General features: G+C 36.3%; 1 protein-coding gene across 4 annotated transcripts in view; it reads left to right on the top strand.

The window, feature by feature from the left end:
* Positions 1-12215, top strand: part of DIAPH3 (diaphanous related formin 3) — a 441105-nt gene that overhangs the window by 284511 nt on the left and 144379 nt on the right. For all 4 annotated transcript variants that reach the window (XM_033105125.1, XM_033105126.1, XM_033105127.1 and 1 more), the window contains one exon: positions 5395-5559. In XM_033105125.1, the coding sequence (XP_032961016.1) occupies positions 5395-5559 (165 nt within the window). The remainder of the gene's footprint in view (positions 1-5394; positions 5560-12215) is intronic.

The raw sequence follows: 12215 nt of genomic DNA, 5'->3' as shown, positions 1-12215 counted from the left end.
CTTCTTAATATTAAAAAAATGTGAATTTAACACATCCTTTAAAATGCATGCACAATTATTTCATACATATCACGTTGACTTTTAGTAATTATTATGTTAGTTTCCAATTCCTAAGCCTGGTCAGAAATATAATTAGTGTTGAATAGTTCCACGGTAAATATTTGCTTGAAAAATGTATAACACAAATTCAAGGCGAGGTCACTAATATTGTTACATACAAACTATTATATGTGAGGTGTTCATACATACTTACTAAATTGTTTTGAGTGATAAAATTAAGAAAATGCCAGAATTTGTGTCATGCAGTGCTTGTTCCTTTCTTTTGACCTTTAAATTCTGGAATATTTCCTATTTTAAGGCGGGGGGAGGGAAGTCCTAGAGCATTGCTGTTGAGATTCTCCTTGCACAAACCTTAATCTTTCAATTTTCTTCTCATCTCCCCCCCCAAGATTCTTAGAGAAAATCATCTTGCTAGCCATTTATATATTTTTGCATTTATCACAATTCCTGTAACAAGTTACTTGACTCTTCTATGTTATAGTCCTTAAATTTCTTCATTACAATCCTGCTTTATTTTTGCACTTTTTTGTTGTTCCACTATAGCAATGTTTAGTCCCTTCTGAAATTACGATATAGATGCTAAGACATCTGAATATAAATTCCTTGAGAGAAAGACTTACATTTTATCTATATTCCACACCGCATAAAGTATAACATTTTTCAGGTAAAGGAACTCAATGCATTTTTATTTAATTCAACAATGGTTAGGAAATAAAATGGAAGAGTGGAATGGATGAAATGTAAACTTGTATAATAATACATGATCCATTTGTAGGAGTGAGAAGTTGGGTAATTGGGTGATTTGTAAGAGCAGATTTTTATTATATTGAATTAGTCTCTCTTCTTCCTTTTTTTTTTCTCTCCTGCCCATCTTCCATTAACTGATTCTTAACAATCTTTTAAGACATGGGTTAAAATACCCTGCACCTCATCCTTTATGAATCTTCAAATTTATATTGACCTTTTCCTTCTCTAAAGTCTCATTACACTCGCTAAGGTTGTTACAGAACTTGCTGTTTTACAATCATGCCTCAGTTGTTTCTGTCAATGTCACCTTCTTCTTAGCCAGACTTGCCGGGCTACCCAACATAAATTAGCCTCTGTCACTCTGGAGAACATCACAAAATGTCATTTTCTTCATCATCACTGTTGGACTGTCTCATTCATTAACTTCTTTATCTGTCACCACATTCTAGAATGTTTGTGTCATACAATCAGGATTTTTGATTACCTTGTTAACTCCCGTCTTCCCTCCTGCCTGGAACAGGGGCATGCAGTGGAGTTCAGTGAATACTTACAGATTGGCTGGCTGACTGGTTGGCTCCTGGGTACTTAAGAGGATCTATAAAAGGTATTAGACGTGCAAGACTGATCGAAGCCGATCCCTATCAAATGTGTTAATGGAAGTAGTAGATATATGTGGTAGGGGAAGTACAATAATGAGGGCAGGGCATAAGAATGAATGGAGACAATACTAGTGCTGGGGGGCTTGGGAGTGAACAATACTTGCTGACCAGGAGTTGAATCCCAAGTCTTCTTCTTGCTACGTAGTTGGCCAACACTGTTTGTGGCTCAGCGCCTGTGGACACAGATCTGGCTGTCAATATACTTTTCAAATGGGAGGATTACAGATAAATCACGAAAATTTGGCCTTAGTCCTGGTAAAGGAATAGAAAATAGATTTCATAAAACGTCAGGTAATTGGAAAAATATCAATATTTTTGTAATGAATTTTATCAAATGTTTATTTTGTTGAGTAGCTCACCTATGTCTTTAAACTCTTTACATATATAGGACTTTATTCTGGGGAAAAAAATAAAGCCTTCCTGCTACTTAGACGAGCATTACTTTTATCTGCAGTTCAACAGTGGGCATAAGGACACCTGTTTGTTTTCCTTTTGGGTGATGGTGATGATTTTTTTTGTCTAAATGTTTCACCATCCCTTAATGAGTGGCCCATCAGTGATGACATAGAGTGCCTCATTAATGCAGCTGTTTATTCCATTGTATCAGACAATCATTTTAAACTTCTGAGAATTTGGCTATTTCCTAAATTGTTTTAGTTTAATCACAGTTTTACCATTCTTGTGGGTAATTCCAGTTATTCAAATCTCCGCTTCATTTTTTGGGGGAGCAAATTGTTTCATAGATAATTATAGGGAAATTAATTTATAAAGCTCTCCAACTGTTAGAATAACACCATGTAATTCCCATGGTTTTGGCTCTTGCTTGGTCTTCTTCCATCACATCTCTTAACAGAGTTGTATTATTTTTATTAAGTAAGCCCCAGCATATTTCTGGCGTTTCATTAACTTGTGATTCCTGCCTGAAAATCCAAAAAAAGGTTATTGGATAATACCTACAGCTTTATTTTGTCCTATTTACCAGATTGATTCTTGAGAACGGGCATATTCCCAGGTATTAGAATAAAATTATGAGGATTTGTGTAGTATCTGTTGCTAAAGCTCAAAGCCTTAAAGCAGTAATGGGGCAGAAAAGCAGTAGCTGTAGAATAATATAATTAGAAATGCCCACCAAACTAGTATAACCTATTGTCCAAGATAACCACTATTCAGGGCATCTGTTAGCTCTTAATATTACATCCAAATTGTGTGTGTGTGTGTGTGCGCGCGCAATTTTGTGAATAGAGCGTTCCATGACTTTCATTAGATTTTTGAGGGGGACTGTTACCCTCCCTGCCAAAGCTTAAGAATGATGACTCTAGAGTAAAATAAGTAATTGGCACCAATATCATTGTACATGATTATGACTTGATACCGCATGTAGAGAAGGGGCTGACAATCAGAGGTGACCATCCCCCAGAAATGGGGTAAGAACAGAGCACTACTAGGGAGCTGGACTAGAAGGGGAACACTCACAGCCTCCTTCCAGATGAGTACAATAGACTCCAAATGCTATATGTAGTCAGTGGGGGAAAAACGATCACTCGTAGCTCGAGAGATAAGAGCAGAAGGGTTCATGTAAGAAGAATTGAATGAAGCCTTAAATACTACGTTTAGACATGCAAAGGCAGAAAACAATTTCTCTTTTAGATAGGAGTTAAGGATGTATAAATAACCTGTGTGGATATGGTCTCTATCTGGGACGTAAATAATTTTAGGCGAGAGTTTATAGATTGGATAGATAAACCAATGTTGATTTCTAAACTTGCTAGGTAAATGAAAGAATTATTCTGTCACAGTCCAAATGAATCACCCTATATTCCATTTCGTGATAGTTTCTGAATGCATTTCAAATGTTTTTATTTATATAAATTCACTTACAAGATTTCATGAATATGGGTATTTTATAATACCTGTCATGTGTGACTACATTGTTATAATTTATTGTGACTTTGTGATTTGACTAATTATGCAAAATCTTTTATTCATCTAAGAATTAAACAATGATACCACATATAATAACATTAACCTCTGTTGCTCTTATAATCTAGAGTCTATAAAATGTAAGGAGGCATTTTGCTATTCAGTTGAATATAAACTGAGCCACAAAAAAGATCGATAGATTTTCTTAAGGTCATTAAAAAAAATTCAGTTCTTGCTTTAGAATCCAGACTCCATACATACTAGTCTATTCTTTCTTCTAAATGACTGTATACAGAGGGTGCCAAAACAATGTATACACATTTTAAGAAAGGAAAAAAAATGTATTAAAATTGTAATATTCGCTATATGCCAGTAACAGAAGGTGAATACAAGTCATGTGTATACATTGTTTTGGCACCCCGGGTATATAAAACTAAGCAGAAAATAGAATGAAGAAACATGGGCAGAGAAGGGAATAGCTAACCTGCGGATTGACTGTAGACATGGGTACAGGTGAGTTGTGATTGGCTGGGATACCTCTGTTCCTTTTAGAGAGGTTGAGTTCTAATTATCAGAATTCTTCTAAGCCCCTTGGATTCACCGCTTGACTTGCAGCAGAGTTGCCTGTTTCATCTTTGGTCTTTTTTTCCCCCTCAAAATGAAGGACCTGGATCAGTTTCCTTATTTTATCCTATACTGGGAAACCCTCTGACTAGAAGAACCATATCTTTTTGACATTGTGGAAAAGTTTTTTTTTAGATGTAAACGTTCCATTTTTGGTTTCTTTCTCTTGGTCTGAATGTAGTTATTTTGTTGCTGAGTTTTTAAGAAAAGTGGTGTGCTAATGTCTGTTTATCCTTTGGGTTAGTCAGAGATGATAAGATGACTTCAGTAAGTTTAATTCTGTTATGTTTCATTTCTTTAAATGTCCCAATTTAAACGAGCCGTAGACAGTTGTGATCGATGCTCTTAACGAGTCATCTTTCCAGAATGTGGTGTGGTGATTTTATATCTGACTGCATCAGCAATTTGTCACACCACCAAGGAATTCTATGGTTTGTTTAAAAAATGTGTTCTAATGCCACTAGCACTTTTACATTAAGTCAGTTTTCTCAGTCTATGTGTACTCTGAACTAAGTTTTTTATAAATGAGAAGAAAACGTGTGTGTGTGTGAGACAGAGAGAGAGAAAGAGAAAGAGAGAGACATTATTATTTTAAGTCAGATAATGCATAGGAGAAACTAGATACCAGTTTTCCAAAGAAGTTAAAACATGAATTTACTTACATAATATATGAGTTAGAAGTTTTTAATGTAACTCTTAAAAACTTAGTTTTGATTGCATTTGGAACCTAAAGTAAAGCTTTAAAATGTTTAAGTGGGCAATAATAATACCAACTACTTATACGTACTATTAAATGCCATTCATTTTTCTAATAACTTTGTAAGTATTAGGTCATTTAGTTCTCACAACAGCTCTACAAGATCGGTGATATTATTCCCATTTTACAGGTGAGGAAATTGTGGCACAGAGATGAAAGCATCTGCCCATAGGTGTGGTGCGGCCCAGTGTAGAAGCTAGACATCGACCCCAGGTTTTCCAATACAACCGCTTTAATGCCTGTGTTAGTGATTTCAGTATCATCAAATGTACTCAATTGCAACTATTGAACTGTAATTTTAAATCGTATTCCATGATCTGAATAATACAGATAGGAAATTTGGAAGAAAATTTTCCTTGTATTCAATTGTAAAAGAGAAATGTTAAATATATGAATATTTAACTTTTGTGATAATTTTGCCGGAGTTAATTACAAGTTGAATTTGTGATTTCATCACTGTACAGTATAGACTGAATCATAAGAATTACTTTTAGAGGGAATTTTGGCATTTCAGAGTTATGTACTAATAGCTAACAATTGAAACACTGAACTTACACGGTTTGGGGTTTGTTGTTTTTCCTAAAGCATTGTTTTTTAAATTTTAGAATCCCTTAACTATTAATATACAGCTTTGTTATCAGTGCAAAGGAACAATATGAGAAACTTTCCAAGCTACATGAAAACCTGGAAAAGCTGTACCACAGCATAATGGCGTACTATGCCCTTGATGTAAAGAAGGTGTCTGTGGAAGAGTTTTTGGCGGACTTGAATAACTTCAGAACCGCATTCATGGTATGTTAAAATTTTTAATTTAATTTTTTTAAAAAGTATTTGTATCCCCACTATCTCATGTGGTATTACTTTCACTTCATTACGTCATTCCACTCCTATTGTCTGAAGTAGAGCCTACCTTTTATGATTGAAAGTTAGCTTTCAAAATTTCAGATTTTAAATCTATTGAAAAATGTGTGGTTTGTACTCTTTTTGGCCTTTGGAACATTAAGCTGTAATCAGAAATTTTGATTGAAAAAGTGACAGATTCTAAAGTTTTTCATAAAGACTCCCCTCCTGGCTGATTACAGAGCACTTCTGTAATAAGTTTTGGGCTATGAATTTCTTTCTTTATACATAAGATCAACTTGTATTTTGGGGTATAATTTTACCAAATTCTGTGTAGCTCTTATGAAGCTTTCTTTCCTTTTCTTTTCTTAATGCATTGCACAATAAGCTACCTGCGATCTGCCTTTGAATGGATTTTACATTCCTACGGTTTCCTTTCCGTACTTTAATACGGAGGTCAGGTATTTGATGTGGAATCCTTTCATTTAGGCATTAAAAAGATCTTTTGAAAAATATTAGCTGATTAGATGGGGAAAAAAAAACCACACACATATTAAAGTGAGAAAGCATTGTTGCCTCCCTAGGAAACTGGTGATACATTTCTATGATGAAAACCTATGTTATTTTTAGTAGATGGGTAAGTCATTTCTGTATTTCAGTAGTTGTTTGGGGGGATTATAAAGTTTTTGAAGTGTAAAGGAAAAAAAGGTTGAATTTAGAGTTTTTTCTTTTTCTTTTCTTTTTTTTCAATCTCAGGACTTTATTGCTGAATTTATTGGACTTGGTTGTAATCACTTGGTTATGATTAGGTAACCTTTTAATAAAAAATCAATATTTTAAAGGAAAACTAGTGTACAATAAATACACATTTTGCTCACAAATTCACAAATTCAGTTTATTTCCTCCACAAATTCAAAGTCATTCTTTAAATTATGTTTCCATACCAGAAATGAATTTTAATTATTAAATATATTTATTATGTGCCTGTGTCTGTAATGTATTATTATATTTTAATTTTTATAATGTTTTATGAGGCAACATGGCTTAGTGGAAATAGCAAAGGCTTTGTAGTCTGAACGAGCTAAGTGGGATTCCACACTAGTTATGTGACTGTGAACACTATTTAACCTTCCTGAGCCAAAGGGATGTCAATTCCTTTCTCATAAGGGTGCCTAAATACTAAAGGAGATAGTATGTGTTAAGTCTTATCACTTTTGGCACATGGCTACTAATGTGCCAAAATAATTATTTTGCAGTAAAGAGTTAACTCAGCAAGCTTGGGGTACTGGCCTTGGACTTGTTCCTGGGCGATCACCTGTAAGGCTTTGGAATCTACTGCCTGATAAGGGTGTCTTTGTATACTTGGGGCCTTGGGCCAAGCTAGATAGTTTATGCTAAAAATGTGACTTATGGTAAATACCTGTGTTTGTTCACCTGGGGCCCTGTGCCACACTATGTCAGCTCCTCCTCTGTCGGGCTGGAGACTGAGTAGCTAAGATCATTCATGTGGGAGGTTCATACCTGCAAGACTGACCTCCCCAACAAAAACTCTTGACACCAAGACTTGGGCAAGCTGCCCTGGTTGGCATCACTTCATATATGTGGTCACATGTCATTGCTGGAATAATCAAACACCACTGGGGAAGGACAATTACGATTTTAATCTTCATCCTTTTGCTGTAGTAAACTAACAGTGAGTACAAATGTTTTCTGAGTTATTTAAGTCCTTCCAACAAATCATCAAACTTGAGGGTGGTCTTGGGGACCCCAGACACAGTTATGCATAAAAGTATAAAATGCATAATGAAATAATACCCATTGTTTACTGAGTATTTTCTGTTTTTAATCTTCTTAATAATTCTACATATTTTCACTGTTACCATCTCTTCGTGGCAAATGAAAACTGGGGCACATTGATGGAACATATCTAGCTCAGTGTTACATAACTAAAAATGGTGAGACTAGAATTTGAACCCATGCGATCTTCCTCCAGAGCCTGTGCTCTTAAATGCTATGTCACACTGCCCCCCCATTTTCTACAGCCTGTGTTGCATTTTACAAATGAGAAAAATTAGCATTTCCTGAGGAGACCATGTATATATTGTTTGTAAGTGGTCGAATTGGGATTTGAATCCAAGTCGAATTCCAAATCTTCCTGAAATCTGGTAGGATTAAAGGATTTGGAGCGTTCTGGGGGTAAATTGGCATTTCTGTTATTAAGTGGTGATGAGAGGGAGAAAGTGTTTGAATGGAGAAGGGTTCAAAAAGGGAGGTAATGGAGTGAGAATTCTCATGGGAGCAAGAAGTAGCTGGCTGCTAACACACACATACACACACACACACGCACGCACACACAGTACTACATTAAAACCATTACAGCTAAGTATAAAAAAATATATATTTAAATTTGGAGAGGAAATTTTCTTTAGAATAAAAATAAACCCAAAAGAGACTGGAAGGGGAGTGCAATTTTGTACACGTTTTATTGTTCTGTTCTTTCTGGTAAATGTGGTTATATTGCTTGAAGATTAGACACTGTATCTTTAAAAAATACCACAGTGTCAATATTGACAGAAATTATTTGATGAATAAATGTCTTGTTTTGTCAGTCTTCTAATCTCTTAGGTTGCTATTTAATTCCACACTGTTCAGCTTTGGAAACCACATTAATTTCCTTGAGCCACTAGGAAAATGTTAGCAGTAGATGTGGGACTTAATGTGTCGAAGGTCTTTTCTGGAAAGCCACATTAATGAGCAAAAAATATATATATTTTTCTTTTTAGGACAATACTGTTAAAATATGTTTACATTGGTACTCAGTCCAGTGGCATTTGGGTATACTCCTGTGCATGAATGAGCAAAATTCACCGTAAAGTGGGGGTCCAGTTTGTATTCCATGTAAGGAGCTGGAACCACTGTCCTCACTCCACCACACTTGTCTTCCACTCGCCGTTTTCCATGGAATGTTTGTTCTCAAGTTCAAGCCACTCTCCTTGCTGTTCCGTACGCCTGGAGCACTCCCTCCATGTTTGCCTGGCTAAATTATCGTACTCATCCATCTGATCTCTGCTCAGACTTCATTTCTTCTAGTAAGACCTGTGTCTATCTGTTTATCTTTGTGGCTCTAGTGTAATTCATGGCATATAATAAATACATAAATTTATCGAGAACGAATGTTCCCATCTACAAGGGTTGACATGCTTTAATAGTTAACATATAGTGCCAACTAAGTGCCAAGGGCTACACTCGTTTATTTAATGTTTAACAACAATAAGATGTTATATGTGCACTGTTATTCCCATTTTACAGCTGATTCCCAAGGATGCTGAGGCTTAGGGAGATCATGACTTGCCCGTTGTTACATAGCTGGCAAGTGACAGAGCTGAGATGCTAACCCCGGGAGTCTAGCTCCAGAGTCTGTGCCGTGTATGGCGGAACTCTGTCAACTTCTATGAAACATAAAAGTTATATCTAATAGACTAACAGGGCTAACAGGAAACCTACTCACACACACCCCCACAGCCTCCACCCCAAAAAAAGAATGTGGTCAGTTTTATTTTTAAAGTCATTTAGATGATGATTAATTGATTCAAAAATACTTGTTTTAGGATTACGCGAGATTTTAAACTTAAGCAATTAATGACTAGCTCACTATTATTCAAAGCCCTTTACTATATTTCTGACTAATTCACACAGTCTCTCACAGGATTTCACAACTGTTAGGTACTAGGATCTCGCATCTAATTTGTATAGATACGTACAAAATGTTCTCTCTCTCTCTCTCTCTTCCTCCCTCCCTCCCTCCTTCTCCCTCTTTCTCCCTCCCCCTTTCTCTCTCTCTCCCTCCCTCCTCCCTGCTCTCTCTCAGCCTTTTTGTGATACCTAAAGGAGGAATATCTGTTCAGTCTGTTGCCTCAAGCCATATAGACCAAAGGGGTAAGTTTTATGATCGCATCGCTTCCTATGGGAAGAGCTGTTCCCTGTGACAGCAGGTTAACTGACCCCTTTTCTAGTTGTGGAGTGTCACCTGGGAATTGGTTTTTTGCAGTTGTTGTGTTAACAATCTACTTAATATAAGTAGTATGCTCCTTGGGAATGGTTTCTATTTAGAACTATTGATCAACTTCCAAGAAATAGGGGGTAAGTTTGCACTATACTTTTACTGAGCTTTATTTTTACTGCCATCTATAACAGGACAGAACTAAAAACAGCTGCCACTGGTTGGTTGCTTCTTGACCTATCACGTGCTTTGCATGTGTCTCACTTGGCCTTCACGCTGTTATGAGATAGAGTGTTACCAGCGAGGCGGGCTGCGGGCAGGTAACCTCGGTGCCTTTGCAGAGGCCCTGCGGAATTGGTAGGGGCTAGAGTTTGCACGGAGGCCTGCCCGACTCTGAAACCGGGACTTTTTTTTTTTTTTTTTAACATTTCCAGTACACTGCTGCTCAGAGTGCTTGTAATAAAAGTCAAAATGTAATTTTCAAAAGGGTTGTTTTGATAACTTACGAGAGGGAATAGGCACGAGACATTATTCCTCACCCCTTGATATAATAACTTTCTATTTACATTGATGGATTCATGATAGAAGAGTGTTTGCTGGTCTGCTTTTCTTTCAAAGCATACACGGTTCTGTTTTAAAATTAGCGGCCTATTAATGGCAGGGGTGAAGGTTATGGTAGAGAGTCAGCACCTTTCTGTAATAGATTTTTATTTCCTGTAGGATTCACGTGAAGCATAAAGTTGAAATTGGAGGTAGTAGGTGGACATATTTGACCTCACGCGATAGGCTGAGTAACCTGATGGCTGACCAGCCGTCGAGCTTTACTGAATGAAATCCATGCTTTTAGTTGTATAGTGTTGCAAAACAATAATCATCGTTTTCCAGTCGTGACTGGTTTTAGTTATTACCAGTATACCTGCTATTAATAGAGATACCATGCTTTTAGGTTGAATTGAGCTCACTATGGAATTTTTGCTGGATCTTGTTAGAAGCCCCTGTCTTCCTTTATCTTATCCAAGAGCGGTAGTGTGTTCATGTTTGTCCTTTGAGTATAAATATAGTTTTTGTGTCTTTCGTTGCTCACATGGCTTTGAAGCATAGTGTATGTTCTTCCCATTCGCATTCATATTAGAGGATTTTACTCAAACTGCTTTTACTTACTTAGGCCTGAATTCCATGGTTCCTTCTTTAACACTCTCATGTCTTATCCGATGAGGCTTTCCTTTTTTATCACTGCAAGTTCTTTTGCTATTCTCTTTCTTTAACCAGCATTATTAGCACAGTGCAGCAGCGCTCTTAACTCCTTAAGCAAATTTCCTCTGACACCTTATTTATTTTGCTTCACTATCTAATCTTAGAGCAATATTTCCAAGCACTTTCATCTATTAGGATTCTTGTTATTTCTCCCCTTTAGATAATATGTTTGAAAACAGTTTTTCTATCAAATTAGACTTATTAAGATTCTCATTTTTCCATTTTAATTAGATTATGTAACTGCTATGGAGACCCTCTGAGTTTGTAATTTCATATAGTCCTACAAAGAATTGATGTGATTATACTTAAAGAAGTCAGGCTTTTTGGTTCATGTAGTTTTTCTTCTGAGAACATGAAACTTTTCTGTCAGGGTTTTGGAGTACTGAGAAAGACCAGGAGATATCTTCATTTATAGTTTCCAAGACCCTGCATATTTGGGCACCCCGTTTTAGGCTTAGTATTTCAAGGGCAACTGAAAGCAATCACTGTTGTAAAAGGAATTACTGTTGCACGCACCCAAGTGGGAGCCTTGTATTGTCTTTTCTTTTTTGTCCCCTAGGTTTAGATATACAAAAGTGCAGAACTTTGCAGTTATTATGTTCTAGTCCATAAAGTCCAATCCGTTCCTCCCTAAACTTGGTTTCCTAGATACATACCTCCCTTCTGAACTTCATGTGATGACCAAGAGAATGGATTCCGATTTCTTCAAATCTTGAGTGATTTATGAATTCTGCCTACAAGAAGCCTCATCCTCTTTGTTTGTTGTTAATAGTGATGTTTTGCTGTCTACATCATTATTGGGGAGACAGCATGACTGAGTGTGTCCACTCTGGCGTCAGAACACCCTGGGTGGTAGGACTGGGCGAGTTACTTACCTTACTGAGCCTCTGCTTCCTGTGAGTAACAGCATGTGTTTCTTAGGGATGTTACGTTTGGAAGATCAAATGACATAGTGCACATATACCCTCCTCTACAAAGAATTAGGGACATAGTAACTGTCACCTTTCCCGTCTCATTATAACAGGACTAATATTTTAAGTGTTTCAGCCCTTTTTTATTTTACGTTTCCATATAGAATACTTTGCACTAAAGAGCTACCTATTTTTCATCGATAGTTCTGTCTTTATTTCTGGAAATTTGTTAGAGTTATGTTTCATAGAGTTAAAGATTTGTCATTCATGCTATTTACAGACTTTAAGTTGATTTTTGGTTCATATCATTGAAATAACAGTGTGTACTGAACAAATGTAAAATCCATTATAACTCATTTAATCGTCCTGCATGTGTCGATCAAATACAATTTATTCTTTTACTAAATACTCAGACTAAAATAGTGATTTGCCAAACAAAAATG

Source organism: Rhinolophus ferrumequinum, chromosome 4 (genome assembly GCF_004115265.2).
Source record: "Rhinolophus ferrumequinum isolate MPI-CBG mRhiFer1 chromosome 4, mRhiFer1_v1.p, whole genome shotgun sequence".
Lineage (NCBI taxonomy): Eukaryota > Metazoa > Chordata > Mammalia > Chiroptera > Rhinolophidae > Rhinolophus > Rhinolophus ferrumequinum.
This window is presented reverse-complemented; position numbering and strand designations above follow the sequence as displayed.